General features: G+C 44.1%; 1 protein-coding gene across 7 annotated transcripts in view; it reads left to right on the top strand.

Moving 5' to 3' along the window:
* The window catches only part of LOC134730354 (palmitoyltransferase ZDHHC11-like), an 85011-nt gene extending 62975 nt beyond the window's left edge, over positions 1-22036 (top strand). For 6 of the 7 annotated variants that reach the window (XM_063604132.1, XM_063604133.1, XM_063604134.1 and 3 more), the window contains 3 exons: positions 1692-1726; positions 15338-15402; positions 19935-22036. In XM_063604132.1, coding sequence (XP_063460202.1) covers positions 1692-1726; positions 15338-15350 — 48 coding nt within the window. In that variant the 3' untranslated portion in view covers positions 15351-15402; positions 19935-22036. Of the gene's footprint in view, positions 1-1691; positions 1727-15337; positions 15403-19934 lie in introns of those variants that run through there. The other variant, XM_063604137.1, reaches the window with a different exon arrangement.
* The last annotated feature ends 638 nt before the right edge of the window (positions 22037-22674 follow it).

Below are 22674 nucleotides of genomic sequence, written 5' to 3'. Positions count from 1 at the left end.
GCTGATCCATCCCACTTGTCAGTTTTTCCAGGCATATCACTTATCTTCCACTTATCCAACATGCCGCTACGGCCACTGCCTGTCCCGCAGCTGGAATTCCCGCCAACCCCACCACCGCCTGCGCTACCGCCCCTCCTCCCGCCCGTGCAGCTGCTGCCGCCATCTGTCCGCCTCTGAGTCTCCCTCCAGAGAATATCTTTGTGATCTTCTGTTAAGCAATGTCTTCTTTGATAGATCCCAAAAACATTATTTCCGAAAAAAGAAGAATAAATTTGACTTTAAGCATTTAAAAATTTCCCTTCAATTGACACCATTAAGAGAATGAAAATATAAGCCACAGACTGAAATAAAATATTTTCAAGTCATATACTTGTATCCAGAATATTTAAAGAATTTTCAAATGGGCAAAAGATTTGAACACAAAACTTCCACAAGGCAATAATATGAACGACAAAGCACATGAAAAGCTGCTCAACATCATTTCCCATCAGGGATCCACGAGCTAAAACCACAATAAGATAGCATGGCACCCATGTTACAAAGGCTACAATAAAAATGATCAACAAGATAAGCCAGGCACAGTGGCTCATGCCTGAAATCCCAGCACTTTGGGAGTCCAAGGAGGCAGAAGGATGGTTGGAGGCTAGGAGTTTGAGACCAGCCTGGGCAACCTATCTTTAAAAAAATTAATTTTTAAAAAGATGAACAATACCTAGTGTTGGTGAATATGTGGGAGAATTGGAAGTCTCATCCATTGCTGATGGGGATGAAAGATGATGCCACATCACCAAGCAGTTTGGCAAAGCTTCTGATGCTGAGTAGGTACTTATGATATGACCCAACACTCTCACCCCCACATTCTTACCCAAGAGCAATGAAAGCAAGACTGTGTCTCTAAAAAATATAATTAAAAAGAAGATGAACAATACCAAGTGTTAGTGAAGACATCGGAGAACTGGAAGTCTCATGTATTGCTCATGGGGATGGAAAACGATGCCACATCGGCGAGCAGTTTGGCAAAGCTTCAGATGCTGAGCATATACTTATCATATGAGCCAGCACTCCCACTCCCAGGTTCTTAACCAAGAGCACTGAGAACAACATGAGTGTGCACATGTCGCAGGTGTTTTTCTTTGCTAGAGCTTCCACAAGCAGGAACCACACATGGGGCGTTGGAACAAGAAATGTATTTTCTCACATATCTGCAGGCTGGAAGTCCCAGAGCACAGTGTCTGCAGGGTTGGTTTCTCCCAAGGCCTCTCTCCTTGCCTTGTAGATGGCCACCTGTTCTCTGCAGCCTCCCACAGTCTTCCCTCAGTTTGTGTCTCTGTCATAATCTCCCCTTCATAAAAGGACACGAGTTGCTCTGGATTAGGGCTCACTCTAATAGCCTCATCTAACATCCATTACCTCTTTCAAGACCCTGTCTCCACATATAGTCACATTGTGAGGTACTGGGTGTCAGGATGTCAACCTATGAATTTGGAGGAGGATATAGTTCAGCCCATAATACAAGGATTGGGAGGAAGGGTGCTGTGCCACCACTGAGATCCTATTCCATGATCCAGGCATTCTTGAAGTACCATTACTCAGAACTGACTAGTAATGAACTTGAATTTTGTTTAAGAATAAGTTTAATGTCAACAAGGTCTTTGTTCATCCTATGAATTTTGCTTCCCTTCCCCCCACAGGAAGCAGATGATGCCCCGAGTACATCTACACTTGGGTAAGTTCGTAAGTTTAATGGGAACGTTTTATCTGTCTGTACACTCGCCTGAACTCAAATTACCTAGGAAAATATGTTCTCTATTTAACATGTTCAAATATTCTGATGACATAAGGGAAAGTAGAAGTGCTTCACTGAACATTTATAGCCATTCATGTGGCTTATTGCACTGATCTTACTTGAAAAAATTATAGAATTCTTTATAACTAACATTTGAACTTATGCACAAAAATGAGGCCAAGCGTAGTTATTTTCTTTCTTTAAACACATGTAATGATGTGAGCCTGAATGTTTCTGATAGTGTTTCATTAAGAGTCAGATCTTGTCATTTCAACTCTAAATACATCCACTGATGACAGCTCTGCCCCAACACTGCACAATTCCAGCCCAACTGCACACCACTTTTTCACCCTCCAAACTACAAAACTGAAAGAAGACCCTTATAAAGAGGACCATGATCCAGTTTTAAGCACACATTCTAAAGGGTACCCTGTTCCCATGATGAAATAAAATTGTGCAGCCATGACAAATGCATATTCTTCCCAGAGAATCTCAAGTACAGGATACACTTCTCACAGAACATAGAGTAATAGGAAATCTACTCACACATGATGCTGAGTAAATTATTTACTCCTTGTTTGCTATTTCATTTTCCTTTCCATAAAATGAACACATATTAACTTCATATTTTAAAAAGCAGCTTTATACAACATTTTCTAGAGTTTCAGGGTTTAGATATTGCACTCCTACACTCTACTAAAGTTTCATCTAGAACCATTTAATACAACCTAAAAGAAAATGAAATGGAAAGGTAAGAGTCATTGGCTCAAACCACCCCAGGTGCACAGACACAGGCACGTGCGCGCACACACACTCTCGCACACAGTCACACTCTCTCACACTGACACAGCCTCCTTCCTGCCTTCACCTCACATCCCAGTCCCCAGCCTTCCCGCCATATTCCTCCCGTCACTGCAGGGAGTCCCAGCTGACCCCACAGGGGAAGCGCCCACCCCAGCCTGCACAGAACAGCCCCATCCTCCTCTCTGGGCACCCAGCAGCTGCAGCTGTCCTGGCCCAGGACCTCTGGGGTCTCTGCCACCATTGCAGTAGGTCATGCTGCTCAGGGGGGCCAGATGTCCAAACCAGGAAGGGCCCAGTGGACACATGCCCAGAAACACTGCCGACATTATTCAGGGAGGGTGTGTGAGGGAGGCTGCTCGTGCTGGGAAGAAGGAGCACCCACACCTTATGGCTTGGAGCTGCTCGGGGTTCCTCTAGAGGCACCTGGGACCCCGGACTGCTGAGGTCACCACATGTCTCCCGGTCTCCCCCTCACAGATGAGTGCACCCAGCTGGCCTCATCCTCCCAACCCAGCTGCCCTGGATCATGGAGCAACATTTACTTTTTTATTTTTTTGAGACAGGGTCTTACTCTGTCACCCAGGCTGCAGTGCAGTGGCACAATCTCAGCTCACTACATCCTTTGCCACTTGGGTTCTCGCAATCCACCCACCTCAGCCTCCCAAGTAGCAGGGAACACAGGCTCATGCCACCACGCTGAGCCAACTTTTGTAGAGATGGGGTGTCCCCATGTTGCCCACACTGTCTCGAACTCCTGAGCTCAAGCGATTTGCCTGCCTCAGCCTCCTAAAGTGCTGGGACTACAGACATGAGCCACTCTGTCTGGCCATGGAGCAACGTTTAGATGGGGGAGAATTTAATACCTAATTTATACTTAGAACTTCTAACCTTATTACATGCTGATTGTATCAGTTTGAAGATGATAGTATAGGTTAAAAATATTCTGCACCTCCCTTCCTGAATTTTAATTTCTTCAACAATATGGCATAGATTACACTCATGACGTTTCATATGGATGTGTTTTATTCTTGTCAGGAACTTCACCCTCTCATGATGTGCATATACCGTGGCTTAGTCAACCATTGTTCACTACAGGATATTAAGTTTATGACCAAGTTTAGGTTTTGCAAACAAAATTGCAAGAAGCACCTTTGTGCCAAGGTTGTCAGATACTGACAATATTGTTTTGTTTCTGTAGAACACTTAAAAGTCAAAGGGTATTTGCATTTTAAATCCTCATAGTTTCTTTTTGCTTACTTTACCAAAAGGTTTGAACAATGCAAATTTCCTTCAATTTCCTCACTCTTTTCAGCACCAGATATTAGCAAGGTATTTTTAGTTTTATCCAAATAACACTTTTAATTGTTTCAATGTGCATTTTCCATATTACTAATGAGACTGAACATATTGTCATTCTCTTTTTTACCGTTTCACAGTTCCTCTTGTATGAATTAGCTTTTCAAATGTTTGCACACTTTTAAATGGAGTTGTTTGTATTGTCAATGTTAAGTGGTCTTTGCACATTAGGGATAGTAATTCTCTGATCTGTGTGTTTCCAACGTATTTCTTTCAGTCTGTCTTTTAAAATTTTGTGTTTATCGTGTCTTTTGCAATGTGAAGGTCATAAATTTTTGTGAAGTCAAAGTTGTCAAATGTTCCTGTCTTGCTTTAAAAAGTCTTTCTTACTCCAGGGTTATACCAAAATCATCCAGAACTCTTTGCTGATATTTTTATAATTTTTCTGTTTTGACTTTCCTTATATTTTGATTTTCAAGCCATCTTGGACTTATCTTTGCATACAGGGAGAGAGCCAAGGTTACTTTATCTCAAAGACTTAACTAATGGTTACCACCTCGTTTATGAAACAATACACCTTTCCATCTAATTCAAAGGCCTCTTTTTCTAGTGCTTGCCATAAGCACTAGACTCAGATCTGTTTCTACACGTTTATTTCTGCCTTGTTGATCTGTGTCCTAAACCGTGCTGTTTTAATTACTGGACCTTCCTGAGCTACATTTTAATGTCCGACAGTCACTTTCTCAGGTTTTTTCATTTCTAAAAGTTTTGACAATTTTTAAACTTTAATTTTTTCATAAAAGTTTATTTGAAATTGATATGGAAAATACATTTTGTTTCAGTTCCAGGAAACCTGGGATTTGGAGCAAAGTTATATTAAATATACACCTCATTTTGAGAGTGGCCGATAGCGTTTCCCTGGCATCCCAACTCCACTGGGAGCCACAATAAGGACCCAGAAGTCAGTCTCCCCCAGGTGGGGAGAGGATGGAAGTTCCTGCCTTGCTCTACCTGAGTTGCCCCAGAAGCTCCGCCCTTCACGGAAACCTGCTGGGGGCAGCGCCAGAGTTCCAGGCCAGGGAAGGCCAGCCTGGTTCTGTAGCTCAAGAGGCAGGCAGCTTCCTGGGTCAGAAAAAGGTAGCCCAGGAGAAGTGCCCCATTCATCAATTTCTCAAATCTGAGAATTGCTTGAGAGTTTTGCCTAGTTTCAGCAATCAAGGATTACATATCACTTAGTGTAAAAATGCTCTTTCACACAACCCATTAATTTTCCTTGTAAACTGGTTTTCTTTGATTTAGTGAATCCAGGTTATTTTGAATTTTACTTCGAAGTATAGCCTATGGTTCTAATATTAGGTAAAAACTAAGACATTTTCTCCTTTATCCATTTCTGGCAAGAATGATAGAAAATTAATTGTGACTAGGATTGTAAACTTTCACTTTGAAAAAATATATATGTTTTACCAGTACACATTCAAAATAGAAAATAGGGAAGTTACAAACATTCTTGGTGTAAAAACCTACGTCACTCACAGTCCCCCCACCCACCAATGGCTACCGCAGGCATTTTGATTGGCACCTCCTGCAGCTTCCCTTTTAACATTTTTTCTGTGTATTAGACCCATTTTCTAAAGGAAATTATCATTTAATACACCTCTTTAGGCACCTGCTTTTTAAACTCTACATTGTTCCATTAAAGATGGGCATAAACCGCTCCATCTTTAAATCATATTCCTCTTTGTTGGAAGCCTTCTTCATTTCATTCAAGTCTTCTCCACAGGAGAATGAGCTAACCTTGTTGAATGTGAAAAGTGTTACACCAACACCACATGAGTTTACAAAGCCTCTAGATGCAACAGGCGATAAGTTACCATTAACCCTTTCTTTGTCACAGAATATGCTTCCAGGGTCACCTAACAGTTTGGATCCAGCTGGTCCACCTTATAGACTCACTCACAGCCTTTTACTTCAGGCTCTGCCTGCTGCGCACATTACAAACATCTGTTTCTAGCGATCAGGGACTTTGTTTAAATCATGTCACCGTTTGCCACACGGGGAAAGTCCATTCACTAAGAGCCTGTGGGGTGTGATGTTGCTAATCACAGGTCTATTTTGTGGGAAATGTGTAGGAATTTATAGTGTCTCTGGTGGTGGATATTAGACAAACCGATGGGGGATATTGTGGTCTGCGTGTTTGCTGTGGGATGTCGAAGGGAATGGGTGGACGTAGCTGACCAGCTGGAATGAAAGTGGGAACAGGGAGCAGGATTTCGCGTGTGAAGACCCTAATCCCCAGCGTCTCATTCAGTGGCTTGTATTAATTTTCCACTGGAGGTTGGAGCTCTTCCTTTGCGTCATCCCCCTGCCAAGCATCCAGGGTGCTTTCCATGTAAGCGTCATGCCCAGGTGGTGTCTGTTGTGTAGTATACTCCTGAGCACTCACGCAGCCTCCCAGGAGCTGCCTGTTCCTGGGATCTGCTGACAAGCAGAAACCACGGTAATGGTGCTTGTCCGGAACTTCGGAGCCTTAATGGCCTGTTGTGAGCTCCTCCCCAAAGCGAGACCCTGCCTTGCTGACACATGGTCTTTCCTTCCTCCTGCGCTTGCTAGAAGAGGGGATCATGAGGAGCTCCTGTCTCCCTCCCAGGGCTTGAGCCTGAGCCCCGCTGTTGTTTGGCATCTAGAAAGGACCTCGTCATCTGGGGTATCCCCAAAGCCGCTGGCCTCTTCCTTCCAGTGAGCAGCACACAGCCTTCCTCCACAGTGGAGGTTACAACAATATTCCGAGTTGCTCGTTTGACTAATTGTAAGCATTCATAGGTGTTTTAGTCTGTTCAGCCTGCTTCAACAGAAATACCACACACGGGGGCTTAGGCAACAAACATGTATTTCTCACCATTCCAGAGCCTGGGAAGTCCCAGCTCAAGGCACTGGCAGATCCGTTGTCTGATGAGAGCCCCTTCCAGGTTCTCTGATGGCCTCCTCTGGTTGTCCTCACACAGCAGGGGAAGTCCCAGCTCAAGGCACTGGCAGATCCGGTGTCTGGTGAGAGCCCCTTCCTGGTTCTCCGATGGCCTCCTCTGGTTGTCCTCACAAGGCAGGGAGTCGAGAGTGAGATCTCACTCACATGCCTCTTCTGAAGGCGCTCACGAATCCTGTCATCCGGGTCCCACATTCAGGAGCTGACACCAAAGGCTCCACTTTATGACACACAACGCTGGGGTTAGGACTTCAGCCTGTGAATCTGGGGGACACAGGCACACCATCTACAGGAAGGGTCCTGAAGGGTGCTGCTCCAACAGCAACAACGGCCCAGAAGTGCCGTGTGTGCATCTCAGCGAGGTGTGCAGATGTCTACAACCAGTCTGAAATGTGGCAGACCAGAGTGATGGGCAGACAGTTATGTGATGGGGTGGAGGACAAACATTAGCCCTGGTCGCTTCCAGGTGCTGGCTTCAGGTTTTGTTTGTTTTTTATTTTTTTGTAAAGCCCTTTCCAGTCTTCCTTATGTTTGAAATTTTAATAAAATGTTGGGAAAACTGTGCCTATAGGAGACAGCTGGGGAATAAATAGTGTGCATGTGTGTGTCTGTGTGTGTGTGTAACTGATGGTCAAAAGATGGAGCATGTGGGGAGGCCGAGGCAGCAGATCAAGAGGTCAGGAGATCAAGACTGTCCTGGCTAACACAGTGAAACCCTGTCTCTACTAAAAATACAAAAGAATTAGCCAGGCGTAGTGGCAGGCACCTGTACTCGCAGCTACTCGGGAGGCTGAGGCAGGAGAATGGCGTGAACCCAGGAGGCAGAGCTTGCAGTGAGCCGAGATTGTGCCACTGCACTCCAGCCTGGGTGACAGAGCAAGACTCTGTCTCAAAAAAAAAAAACAAACAAAAAAAAAAACAAAAAAACCAATTAGCTGGGTTTGGTGGCATGCTCCTGTAATCCCATTCCTCGGGAGGCTGAGGCAGGAGAATGGCTTGAACCTGGGAGGTGAAGGTTGCAGTGAGCCAAGATCATGCCACTGCACTCCAGCCTGGGTGACAGACTGAGACTACGTCTCAAAATAAATAAATAAATAAATAAATAAGATGGAACATGTAAGTGTGTTGGAGACACATGCAGACGTCCGAGGGAAATTGAGTGAGGGAGCCTGGAAGTGGGACATGGCTGGGAGCACTGAGGACACAGCACAGGATGTGTGGACAGGTCTGAACCCACACCCAGAGGACAGCTCAGGCAGAGCAGAGGAGCTAGAGAGGAGAGGAGGGCAGATGCAGCTACCATAGGGCTGTCTCTCTACACTGAGAGCTGAGCAGTCATACAGCCAGCAAAGGGTCTAAGGCTAAGAGTGCAGGTCCTCTCAGATGTCCTGCGTGTTCCCTCCCAAGAGGCTGCACAGCGAGAGGGAGGCTGCACAACTTGACCCCTCCCATCCCCACCGGGCTGCAGTGCCCAGTTTTCCTTCTATGGCACCAGAGATTCAGAAGGACCCACCTGAAGATCTAGGGTTTGTCTTTCAGTCCACTTAGGAGAGCCCCATTCTGACCATGGAAGGTCACACCCTGGCCCTTAACCCCAGTGGCCACAGTCACTGAGAGTCTGATGGGGACTGGCCTGCACCCCTAGACCCGGCCTGTGGCCTTCTCTTAGCTGCAGGCTCAGTCCAGGACCTGCGTCTGATCCTGTTGCTCTGATATCCCCCAGAGGCATCGCAGGCCCACCTCTCTCAGTCTTCACAGGAATCCAAAGCTCCTCTTAGCAGAGCGATCAGAAACTAATTGGCACCGTAACCTGCATTTGGACTTTGGCATCCGACAGACCTCGGTTCAGGGCCAGTGTGGAGATGCTGCTGGTTCTACAACCTCATAAGTTTTTAAACCACTCTGAGCCCCTATTCCTCACAAGGAAATGGGGGATATTAGTATCTCTTCCCAAGAAGGTTGTGTGTGAGCTTCTGGAGTTGTGATCGTCACTGCCCAGGGTCTGGCTTTGGGATGCCCAGTGAATGGTGGTTGCCTCTTTCCCTTTGTTTTGGATCCCAGGTGCCCAGAGTCACACGAATCCTAATCCTGGGTGGGAACAGATTCATCCTTGATCTGTGAGTGACCTGCTTCCTTCATTGACTCCGTATTTTGTTTTTTTATGATAGTGGAGGAAGCACCAACAACAAAAGCAGAGTCTGACATCATCTTTATCTGTTGATGGGGCCCCCATTCCAAGTCCTTGCATCCCGCTCATGCTCTTCATTCTCTTGCTTTCCTTCAAATTTTGTTCCTTAGATATCTATATAGATATAGATGTATATTCCTAAAGAGTACATACATAACGTGCAATACATTGGCTACTTTTTCATTTTTTTTTTAACAGAAAGGACATTGTGTGTATGTAGTATCTGGAATCTTTGAGGAATCACCTTTTTCACTTAGTACTAAATTGCCAAGGTCTGTCCATACTCTTTGTCACTGTAGTCTGTTGGCGTTTGCTTCTGTGGCTGTTCCACCCCGTACCACACTTAATTACCCACTCTGCTATGGTTGGGCATGGAGATGGCTTCCAGTTTTTTGCTACCCAGCTGTGCTGCTTGATCTTGACAGATCTCCTGTTGTACAGGTGCAACCATTTCTCCCAGGGCTATTCCTAGTGGTGCAATTGCTAGAATGTCCAGCTCTCAGAGATAAGGCCACTGTTTTTTAAAGGTGTTGCACATGTTACACTCTCACAGCAGGGTATAAGAAGTCCTATTGCTTCATGTCCTCTCCAACACTTGGAATTGACAGTCGAGTAGTGTGAACTGGTGGCTTATTGTGGCCTACTTCAGTATTTCCCTCATTATTAATGAATCTGCACACATGTGAGTCATACGAGTTTTCTCTTCCATGAAGCACTTGCTCATGTCCCTAGTCCATTTTTCCACTGGACTCTTCGTGCTTTTCTTATTGATTTATAGAGTTTTTATATATTCTTTATACAAACCTTTTGTCAGTTGGGTGAATTACAGATAGAGTCTGTCCATGTGCAGCTTAACTCCATGTTTAATTTAATATACCATTCTAGAAACCAGATCATGCATTACAATATAGACATGTTTATACATATTGTATAAGTAATGCTTTTTGGTCTTGATTAATGAATCTTTCCACCAAAATATCCAAAAGATAGCCATCTATTATTTCTACTAAGGGTTTTCAGTTTTGATTTTGAGAGCCAAGTCTTTATGTTTGGTTGATTTCAGTGTATGGTGTGAGGTAGAGATCTAACTTCATTCTTCCCTCTGTGGATTTGTATTGTTTCCAGCTCCATTCATTGAGCAGGTCCTCTCCCCACTGGCATAAAAAGCTGCTTCTGTCCTGAATTCCATTTATGCACATATTCGAGTCTATTTCTGGGCTGTCTAGTCAATTCCACTCGTCAGTTTGTCTGTCCCTGTGCTAATTTCTTATCATCTTACTTCCCATAGCTTAATAAGTTCTGAGAAGTAAGTACTCCCTCTCTCTCCCACGAAAGGCTCTAGTTACTCAGTATTATGGTCACTAGCCCCACTCTTTCCTTTCCAGCGCCTTCCCCATTCTCCCACCTGCCACACCTCTGGTGTCCTGACGTCAGACCCTTCTTATCTCCTGTGGGGTGGCAGAGGCTAGCTGCTTGCTGTGTGGGGTCAGCAACATGTTCCATATATGGACACTTAGCTACCACCCTTGTGCTTAACCTCACATCCCACCCCCATCCTCGCTCCTCACCCTTGCCCCTGGGACCCTCCATATCTCGGGGCCCGGGAGCTTCTCTATTACTCAGTAAGGAAGACAACCTCCTTTAACTCAGCATCTTTGTCCACAGGCACTTCAGCTTTTTAAAAATCCAATCCACCAATCTCTGACTTTTAATTAAAAAGTTCAATCTATCTATCTATATATATAATGTTTAAAGTAATTACTGATAAGAAATGATTCACTTCTGCTATTTAGCTTTTTGCATTGTGTATATCATATATATTTTTATTTCTCAATTGCTGCCCATTTAAAAAATCTTTAGTTGAATGTTTGTAATGTTCCATTTTGATCCCTTTGTTCTTTCCTTTTTTGTACATTTTCTAATTATCTTCCTAGTGGTTATGCTGGGGAGAATAATTAATGTCTTAAACGTATAACACCCTAGTTTGAATACCAATGTAGATTTTTTTTTGAGACAGGACTCAGTCTGTTGCCCAGGCTGGAGTGCACAGTGATAACTCACTGCAACCTCCTACTCCTGGGCTCAAGCAATCTTTCCACCTCAACCTTTCAAGTAACTAGGACTACAGGCACACATCACCACGCTTGGCTAATTTTAAATTATTTTGTGGAAATGGGGTATCAGTATGTTGCCGGGCTGGACTTGAACTCCTGGTCTCACACGATCCTCCCACTTTAGCCTCCCAAAGGCTAGGATTACAGGAGTAAGCCACTACAGTCAGCCCCAACTTAGTTTCAATAGTACACAAACACTGCTTTTATCCATCTCCATCCCTCACCCTTTCTATTGCTGTTGTCATTGATTACATCTTTATACAGTGTGCACCCATTAACAATATTTATAATTATTGTATTATGCATTTGACTTTTAAATTATATAGAAAAAAAGAGTTACAAACCAAAAGTACAATATTATTGACTTGTATATTTACCTGTGTTCTTTATTTTTTATTTATTTATTTATTTATTTTTGGTTCTTTATTTTTTTACCAATGTTCTTTATTTCTTTGTATGGTTTTGAGTTACTGTCTAGTGTCTTCATTTAGGACTAAATAATTTCTTTAATATTTCTTTTAGGGTAGTTCTACTGATAATGAATTCCCTCAATTTTTGTCTATCTGAGAATGCTTTAGTTATTGCTTTATTCTGGAAGGATAGATTTGTCACATATAGAATTCTTGGTTGACAGGTATTTTCCACCTTCCAGGGCATTTAAATATGTCACCCCACTGCTTTGAGCCTCCTTAGTTTCTAATGAGAAATCACCTGATAATTTTATTAAGGATCTCTTGATTCTGATTAGTCACTTCTCTCTGCCTGCCTTCAAAATTCTCTTGTTGTCTATGCCTTGACAATCTAACTGTAATGTGTCTTGGTGTAGATCTTTTGGCGCATAGCCTGCTTGGAATTCGTTGAGCTCCTTGGATGTGTAGATTCATTCCTTTAATTAGATTTGGAAAGTTTTCAGCCATTATTTCTTTAAATAGAGTAGTCTCCTCCTCCCCCATTATCTGTGGGGGATACGTTCCAAGACTCTCAGTAAGTATCTGAAACTGTAGATAGTACCAAACCCTGTATACACTGTGTTTTTTCCTGTACATTAATGGGCGGATTGTGTATACAGCATGGATATGCTGGACAAAGGAATGATTCATGTCCTGGGTGGGCAGAGCAGGGCAGAATGACATTTCTTCATGCTACTCAGAACTACACACAATTTAAAACTTGTGAATTGTTTATTTCTGGAATTTTCCATTTAATATTATTGGACTGTGGTTACCCAGAGGTAACTGAAAGTGCAGAAAACACAACTGCTGATAATGGGGGAACACTGTATTTTTTCTGCCTCTTTCCTTTTCTCTTCTCCTTTGGAGACTCCTATGTTGCATATGTTGGTACCCTTGATGGTGTCTAACAAATCTTTCAAGCTCTGTTCATCTTCCTTCATTCTTTTTTTTTTTCTGGTCCTAAGACTGGATAATTTCGGTTGTCTTCAAGTTAGCTGATCCTTTCTTCTGCTTGCTCAGATCTGTTGAACTCTTCTAATGAACTTTTTACTTCAGTTATGTACTTTCCAGCTCCAGTTTCTTTTTGGTTTTTAAAAAATATATAATTTCTATCTCTACTACTAATCTAATTTGCTCATATGTAATTTTCCTACTTTATTTAGTTGTCAGTGACTTCCTTTAGTTTACTGAGCATATTTAAGACAGCTGATTTAATGTCTTTGACTAGTAGTTCAAATGTCTGAACTTTCACAGACATATTGTATGCCAAGTCTTTTTCCCCTGTGAGTGGGCCATATTATTCTATTTCTTTATATGTTCTATAATTTTTTGTTAAAAACTGGATATTCTGTGTATCATAATGTGGTAACTCTAAAAATCAAGTGCTTCTCCTCTTCTGGGACTGTGGATTTTCTCTTGTTAAAGGCTGGAACCATCAGTTTGTGCCCTTTCCAAAGTAGTTTTGCAAAATGTGTATTTCTTGTCACTGAAGTTGCTCTTCCTTTATCTCTATGACCAGTTAGTGAACTATCAAAGATTTCCTCAAATATCTAGCTACAAACAAGGGGGGAATGTCTGTCTGTTTAAATCTTCCAATGGATGCTGCTGGAGGAAGCCACTGCTGCCAAGTGGATCAAAACCAAGGCAAGCCTCTGTACTGATCCCTCAGGGCACCATCAGACTAACCAAAATGTACCACCTCAAATTTATTGAGGACAAGGTTCCTGATGCTCACTCTGACATCAGCCAGCTGCTCCAAGAATGTAGGTTGCTGCCCTTATAGTCACAGGAAGACTAAGAAATCGAGGTGGTAGCTGACTCATGTACACCATTCATGAAAGACCAGCAGCTTCTCCTTTCTTTTTCTTTTCTTTTTTTTTTTTTTGAGACAGAGTCTCGCTCTGTCACCCAGGCTAGAGTGCAGTGGCACAATCTCCGCTCACTGCAAGCTCCACCTCCCTGGTTCACACCATTCTCCTGCCTCAGTCTCCCAAGTAACTGGGACTACAGGCACTCGCCACCACATTCAGCTTTTTTTTTTTTTTTTTTTTTTTTTGTATTTTTGTATTTTTAGTAGAGACAGAGTTTCACCATGTTAGCCAGGATGGTCTCGATCTCCTGACCTCGTGATCCACCCACTTTGGCCTCTCAAAGTGCTGGGATTACAGGTGTGAGCCACCGCACCCAGCCCAGCTTCTCCTTTCTTCAAGCACTCTCCCATACATGTCTGACCAGGTTCCAGAGTTTCCAAATGATTCATTGCAATTGCTCTTTATAGCTCAATGGTTGTTTCAGTGGAAGGACCAGCCTCTATAGCTTTCTACAATACCATTTTGTCCTTAGGTAAACTTCCTCTGCATTTTTATATACATACTTACACACACTTTTACAACACAATTATATACATTCTTCCCCACAAACCTGTGTGTCTCAAAATCCTCCACCATTTCACCTATCATACTTTGTAATGCCTTTATTTTCATTTGAAATTAATATTTTATTTTCTCTTTATTCTCAGTAATTTTTGGATTTGTTTGGTGATACCTCAGCTCTCCTTTGCTTACTGAGTCCTGTCACTTCCTTCTGTGCATTTTTTTCCTTGCACTTCTCTGTGTCTACCAAGACTACTGCTCCCCCTGCAATAATCTGGTGGCAGACACTCCCATTGTTGCCTATGGTTTGGGAAGTTTTGCAGCAGCAGTCACTGCCTGGCTGCTCAGCCTATAAGTCCCCCAGCTAATCACCCCATCAGGAGCCCTGCCCAGCTGCGCATCCACTGCTCCTCTGTGGCAATTCCTGGGGGTCTCTTCCAGGTTCTGCAGGACACTCCTGACCATGGCCTTCTGCATCAGCTCCCATTTGCATCCTTTCCTTCTAGGAGTCATCATTTCTGATCCAAGAAAGGTTTCCCTCTTGCTTTTCTTTGATGTAGTGTCCCTACTCATTTATGGATACATTTATATCCTGATTATAATTTTTAAGGATTGGATCAGAGAAGGGAGACTATAGCATGTGATGGATACGCAGTTTTGATTTAGAAGTCTCCTAGTGACTTTTTTGCTTGTGGGTCTTTCAAAACCTTTCAAAGCAAAATTGTGTGTGTGTCTGGTGTCTAATTCCCGACACATTCAGTGTTGCAAGTTAAGCCGGATCTCCAACCCTCTGGAAAGTCTGGGCAGCAACACGGTCACCTCTCCTGCCAGCTGGCCAGCACACATAAACAATCAAGTCATTGGCTGGCTGGGGTAGTGTAACATCAGGGCAGAGAACAAAACACCTGTACTCAAGAGTGGATATAAAAACACTTAAGGCTCCCTGATAGCCAGAACTCACGACAATCAAGCAAGAGTTGTGAGGAGAAGGTACCAGGCATGAGCTGACCTCCTGTGGGCCCCACATTTCCCCACTTTTCATGCTGGAAATCCAAACGAGCCTCCTTGGCTACCACAAGACCCTCTTACTTGTCAGGGAAAGCACACTTTGTCTCTGTATCAGCACACATGCAGAAGAAAAAGGCAGCATTCTTTCAGCAGTGCAGTCATGTTACTGTCTTCACAAAAATGAAGGCTCTGAAACTCAGAGAGGTGAAGTGATTGCCCACGTCACAAGCTAATCTCTAAAATGTACTCTTGTTTACACATTTTGTGCACTTTGGCATTATAACAAGTATTACATCATACGTTCTCTGTTGTTTCTCTTTCTGAATATTGCAAACAGGCTGCAACAATAAACAACAGAGCCCATGAAAACCGACAGTGCTGAAAGTGAAGACTGAGATTCAGGTAAGATACGTGGCAGTGCGGGTCATGTTGAAATCTACCCAAGTTTGGTTCTCTAGAGAGTGAAATATCTTCTTTAAAAAATCACCAGTGCAAACTCAAGGGCTGGGCTGCTTGTCATTTGTCTCTTGATGTCAACAGTAACCCCAGAACAGGAACCGTGTGTCCATCTTTAGAAGTAGTGCATGGCAGCCGAGCTGTGAGAGTATCAATTCATCTTTATTTTCTAGGCAGTAAACAATGTATAGATTGAACACCGCTCATTTCCATACTTGCCTTTAAGTCTTAACTAAGAATTATTTTCACCCAATTGTACTGATCTAAGAACTTTAAATAATGAACACCTGCCATTTTAAGATGGTTTCTGATTAGATGCCTCTGACCCTACCTATCCCTGCTTTCTGCTTAAACATTTAGGACGATCCATAAAATGCAGTGAAATTTAACTGTGAAACAAATGATCATTTACTTCCAGAATCAGGGGGAAAGTTTACTCACTAGAAGGCTAAAGGAAATTGCTATCAGGCACACACATGAGTTGGCAAACCATCCAGACATGCTCTGCCATCAGAATAGGTAGACTGAGCACTTGAAAACAGAGGGGCATGCTCTCCCTCCACTACTATATCCCCTCAGCTAAGAAACGTGAGATATGATTGTACCTTAAAATGAGACTGCAACCCTTTCTCTAAGGTGTTACCTTGGCTTTCCAAGGCAAAGCAAGCTCCTTTACACCCTGAACTCTACCATGCAGTACCTGCCTTCTCACAATGCTTCAGAGAGGCACCTCCCAAAAGCTAGCTGGACAGGAAAAGGGTATAGGGCATACTGTATCCTGAAAGGCATGATCCATACAAGAAAAGCCCTATGATCGGGCAAAACATCAAAAGCCCTGGTATCCTCAGAGTTCCTGTGCTCCAGGCAGCTTCCCACAGCTGTCTGAGTGCCATAGAGCCCTGAGGAATGTCAAGGTCTCCCAGCAGCACAGCCCTGAGGAATGTCAAGGTCTCCCAGCAGCACAGCCCTGACCAGCACCCTAGAGGACAAGAGGGCAGGACTCATGGTTCTGTGTATATCCTGTGAAAATTTTGCAGAACTGGGAATAGACATCACCTTGAAAGCCCAGAGAGACAGCAAACCTGTGAAAATTGTTCTCTAGAAAAAAGGCGTTTGAGATGCATAGCACGGGGTCTTCATGAGGCAGGAGTCAAAATCAGAATTGGAGACAAGTTGAGATGAGAAGACAAATCCACTGAGATTGAAGGGGAGATGAATGAGATGTGGAAAGATTGCAAGGAACTGACCATGAAGTTGCAAAATTAAAATCTTTCAAGGAAAGAAGTAAATTGGTGCTGTAAAAAATTGTCTCAGTGGTATGGAGGACAAACTTCAGAAGCTACAACTTGAGCTCATGTAGAATGTCTACAGAACAGCGCCTGAGTCTACGTGCTCCTCCCACCATTTCCTTTGTGTGGAACAGTGAAATGGCTGAGGAGTAGCAGAGCCTGAGAAGTGGAGCTGGACGCTTGGCCGAAGCATCAACTTGCAAATAATCTGCAAAAACTGACAGCTTCTGTGGACATCCTTCCATGTGAGCATCAAATGGAGCTGTGGACTCCCTTCCGTGAGCAACAGTGACTAACAGTGATGGACACAAGGCGTGTCTTAGTCTGTCAGTGTTACTACAAAGAAACACTTGAGCCTGGGTAATTTATAAAGAAAAATCGTGTATTTGGCTTATGATTCTGATGGCTGAAAAGTTGAAGATTGAGCTCTGCATGTGTTGAGGGTCTCAGCCTTCTTCCACTGACAGCAGAAGGTGAAGGGAGCTGACATGTGCAGAGATCACATGGAGAGAGAGGAGGCGAAGGGCTGGGGGAGGCTCCAGGCCCTTTTCGACAACAAGGTCTCATGGGTTGGTTAGAGCAAGAAGTACTAGAGCATGACCTCACTCCCTTCAGAGGGAGGGCATTAATCTGTTCATAAAGGGTCCAGGCCCATGACACAAACACGTCCTATGAGGCCCCATCTCCAACACTGGAGATCAAATTTCAACATAAGCTTTGGAAGGGTCAGATGTCCAAACCATAGCAAAGAGCAAGCTCCCAGGGCAGAGCTTGATTAGTGACTGAAACAAGATGGCTCAGTGTGTTTTATAGAAGCCCAAACTCAGCCAGCCACAGCTTGTCTGCTGAAGTTGCAGATAATTTCAGGTCACATTCTTTATCATTTGCATTATTTTTGAATGAGTCTAAATCATTTCAAAAGCATCTGGTCTTCCTAGGGTGCTTTTGAAATGAATTAGCCTCATTCAAAAAAAAAATATTCACCACTAAGGTTTTAAACATTAAATGTTCGCTGTGATAACGTCTTAGAGTTGTGAATTACTGTAGAGCACACAAAACACTTCTTCAGTATTACACCTTTCCCTTCCAAAGTGCCTGTGGTGTAGGAGTCAGTCACTCCTATCTCTAGAAAAGGATGGTGGCTAGGAGAGTTGTCTGATTTTTACATAATCCCAGAAAGTACTTAAGGTAGATTTTAAAGATTGTGGAATACAGACCGATGGCATAAAGGGAAAAGGGAGGGGAAAGAAAGAAGGAGTGAAATGAAGCCAGAGGTTCTAGTCATGTGGCAAGTCACTTACAAGTGACTTGCTCCAAAACTGAGCAAGTTAAGGGTGTGTGTGTGCACGCGTGTGCGTGTCCGTGTCCATGTGAGTGCGAGTGTAAATATTCTTAAAGGCATTAATGAACTGAGGAGACATAAGGAATTCTCAGGCCAGGGTTGAAGGCACAGAGGAACCCAAAGAGAAATCTAGTGGGGAGTGCAGCTGGCCTTTGCCCTGAGGGCATTTGCGAAACCTGGTCAACTTCATTTTCACCTTTTCAAGAGGTACAAAGGGAAGATCAAGCTGAGAGCACAGCCAAAATGGCAAGCCAATCAGTAATCTCTTAAAGTAAGGGCCCCCAGAGGGTGGTACCCTCATTGCAGTGGCAAACTAGAAGCAACTCACTTCTCTACCCGCAAAGGAATCAGGAGGGATCAGTCATTTCAAGCCCTAGAGCTGAAAGAAAAAGAGAAAAATCACTGCCGAGTATTTGGAGCAACAGGTTTTCCCTAACTTTGTGCCACCTAGGTGACCAAAAGTCCCCAAGCCAAGAATTTAATAGAGAGTGATTCTGAACTGTTCATTCCCAGGAGCCAAGTGTAATTCCTTCTGAGTAACAAACCTTCATCCTAAGCCTCAAAGATTTCTCACAAATAAAACTACAAAGCAAAGAAGCAATTCTCAATGAAAAACAACCCACCACACGTGAAAGTAAAGCACTATGAGTGAGAAGCAGCAGAAAACATAGTAGAAACAGACACAAATATTTCAGATGTTGAATTTGGCAGACCAAAACATAAAGAAAGAAAACACAAAGTCAGAAATATCCGAAGAGAACAGAAAACTATTTTTTAAATTACAAAGCAGATTTGGAAAAACACCAAATAAAACTTATGAGAAATATCACTGATTTTTTTTAAAGTGGATGGATTTAACAACAAATTAGACAGTTGAAAAGTGAATTAGAGAACTAGAATCTAGAGCTGAAGAACTTACTGAAATAGATACAAAGTGACAGAAATGCAAAATGTGAAAAAAATGAATGAGAATACAGTTTGAAGGCTGTGTTATGTTTAGAGTCCCAGAAAGAGAAAGGAGAGAAAATTGGGAAGATATCATATTTAAGGAGATTTGGCTGAGAATTTGCCAACATTGTTAGAAGACACCAACTCACAGATTCATAAAGCCCAGTGAATCCAAGAAGGGGAAATAAAATTCTAGACACAACATAATTCAATTGATAAATGCTGTAAACAAAGAATATCTATATATATATATACACACACACACATATGTATTTAGACAGAGTCTCACTCTGTCACCCAGGCTGGAGTGCAGTGGCCCAATCTTGGCTCACTGCAAGCTCTGCCTCCCGGGTTCACAGCATTCTCCTGCCTCAGCCTCCCGAGTAGCTGGGCCTACAGTTGCCCGCCACCACACCTGGCTAATTTTTTGTATTTTTAGTAGAGACGGGGTTTCACCATATTAGCCAGGAAGGTCTCCATCTCCTGACCTCACGATCCACCCGCCTCGGACTCCCAAAGTGCTGGGATTACAGGTGTGAGCCACCACACCTGGCCAAAGAAAATATTTTTTAAAATATCTAGTGATAAAAGATGGGTTATCTTTCAAAAGGATGTATTTCCCAAGAAGAACAATAGAAAATGGCCTCTGTCGGTGATGCACTCATCTCTAAGCTTTCTGGAAGGATGGGGAGGGCAGGAGCCTGGCTTGGGAGGACTCTCACTAGACCCAGCTGGGAGTGGGGCTCTGTGTCTAAGCCAAGGTGATGATCCACCCAGAATCCAGCCCTGCCTCTCCAGGCAAGAGGGTGGGGTAAAACCACCGGTGGGTTTCCATCACAAGTAGAGCTGAGCTCCCTCCCTGGTGGCTGCTCAAAGAGTGACTTTGTTTTGTCCTGCAGGAGCTGAGGTGCCCCTGTGATCCAGGTCTTCCACCCTGAAACCCCACCCTCCATCAAGGTCCTGCCTGTAGAGTCTACCTTGCAAAGCCTCCTGCTCCTACCCATGCTACAGGCCAGGAACCAGAGCCCATCATCTCAGAGGCCCCTGGATGTCCTTCGAAGGAACCAGGACCCTCAGAGCCCAGCATCCATCTCTGTCATCATCTTCATCACACCCAAAGAAGAGCCAGCCTTGCAGGAGGGTTTACATCTCCAGGATGACGGGCTGCCAGCAACTGCAGAGGATGCAGCCACCTGCTTAACTGTGCTGTCCAGCCAGCCAGCCAGCTGCAGGGCCTCTTGCTGCTTAAGAAGAGCTGATGGGCCGGGCGTGTTGGCTCACACCTGTGAGCACAGTACTGAGAAATGGGAGCACAGTACTGGGAATTGGGAGCACAGTACTGGGAAATGAAAGCACAGTACTGGGAAATGGGGGCTCGCAGCACTGCAAAATGGGAGCACAGTATTGGGAAATGGGAGCACAGTACTGGGAAGTGGAAGCACGGTACTGAGAAGTGGGAGCACAGTACTGAGAAGTGGGAGCACAGTACTGGGAAATGGAGTACAGTACTGAGAAATTGAGAGCACAGTACTGTGAAATGGGAGCACACAGTACTGGGAAATGGGTGTACAGTACTGAGAAATGGGAGCACACAGTGCTGGGAAATGGGAGCACAGTACTGGGAAATGGGAGCCCACAGTAATGGGAAATGGGAGCTCACAGTACTGGGAAATAGGAGCACAGTACTGGGAAATGGGAGCATAGTACTGGGAAATGGGAGCACAGTGCTGAGAAATGGTAGCACAGTACTGGGAAATGGTAGCACAGTACTAGGAAATGGGATCACAGTGCTGGGAAATGGGAGCACAGTGCTGGGAAATGGGAGCACGAAGTACTGGGAAATGGGAGCACAGTACTGGGAAATGGGAGCAAACAGCACTGGGAGATAGGAGTATACAGCACTGGGAAATGGGAGCATGGCACTGGGAAATGGGAGCACAGTACTGGGAAATGGGAGCACAGTGCTAGGAAATGAGAGCACAGTTTTGGGAAATGGGAGCACAGTACTGGGAAATATGAGCACAGTACTGGGAAATGGACACACATGGCACTGGGAAATAGGAGTGTACAGCACTGGGAAATGGGAGCACAGTACTGGGAATTGGGAGCACAGCACTGGGAAATGGGAGCACAGTACTAGGAAATGGGAGCTCACAGCACTGGGAAATGGGAGCATAGTACTGGGAAATGGGAGCACAGTACTGGGAAAGGGGAGCCCACAGTACTGGGAATTGGGAGCACAGTACTGGGAAATGGGAGTTCACAGTACTGGGAAAGGGGAGTGCACAGCACTGGGAAATGGGAGCATAGTACTGGGAAAGCGGAGCACAGTACTGGGAAAGGGGAGCCCATAGTACTGGGAAATGGGAGCACAGTACTGGAAAATGGGAGCTCACAGCACTGGGAAATGGGAGCATAGCATTGGGAAATGGGAGCACAGTACTGGGAATTGGGAGCACAGCACTGAGAAATGGGAGCTCACAGTACTGGGAAATGGAGCACAGTATTTGGAAATGGGAGCACAGTACTGGGAAATGGGAGCTCACGGCACTGGGAAATGGGAGCATAGCACTGGGAAATGGGAGCATAGCATTGGGAAATGGGAGCACAGTACTGGGAAATGGAAGCTCACAGTACTGGGAAATGGGAGCATAGTATTTGGAAATGGGAGCACAGTGCTGGGAAATGGGAGCACAGTACTGAGAAATGGGAGCACAGTACTGGGAAATGGGAGCCCAGTACTGAGAAATGGGAGCACACAGTACTGTGAAATGGGAGCACAGTACTGGGAAATGGGAGCATAGTACTGGGAAACCCCAGACCTGGATTCTGAGTTTTTCAGCCTAGCCCAGACTTCTTATCTTAGTAGACAAAAAGAGTCAATACCAGAGAACCAGAGGCATCCTCTGTATTTTAATGAACTCTGCATTTTAGTCTGTTTAGTGGTCATATTTTAAAAGATAATCAGTTTTCTAAATATATCTATAAGTTACTACATGCATTGGGCTGTTTTTGTGTTTCTGTAAAGAAATACCTGAGGCTGGGTAATTTATTTAAAAACATAGGTTAAACTGGCTCACAGTTGTGCAGGCTGTACAGGAAGCATGGTGCTGGCATCTGCTTGGCTTCCGGTGAGGCCTCAGGAAGCTTCCATCATGGCTGAAGGTGGGGTGAGAGCCAACACAACATGTAGTGAGAGCAGGAGCAAGAGAGAGTGGTGGGGTTGAGGGGACGCCAACCTTTTTAAATGACCAGATCTCAAGTGAACTACCAGAGCAAGGACTCACTCATCACCAAGGGGATGGCACTAAACTATTTATGAGGAACCTGCCCCTATGATTCAAACACCTTCCACCAGGCCCCACCTCCAACACTGGGGATTACATCTCAACATGGGATTTGGAGAGGACAATCCTCCAAGCTATATCATTCCATCCCTGGTCCCTCAAATCTCATGTCCAGGTCACCTTGCAACATATAATCATCCCTTCTCAATAGTCCCTGAAAGTCTAAACTCATTCCAGGATCAACTCAATCAAAAATGCCAAGTCCAAAGTCTCATCTGGAGATGAGTTCCTTTCACCTATGAGCCTGTGAGATCAAAAACAAGTGATTTACTTCCCAGATACAATGGATACA

The sequence above is a fragment of the Pan paniscus genome, chromosome 4, assembly GCF_029289425.2.
Source record: "Pan paniscus chromosome 4, NHGRI_mPanPan1-v2.0_pri, whole genome shotgun sequence".
NCBI lineage: Eukaryota > Metazoa > Chordata > Mammalia > Primates > Hominidae > Pan > Pan paniscus.
The sequence above is the reverse complement of the archived record's forward strand: the minus strand, read 5'-3'. Positions and strand labels throughout refer to the sequence as shown.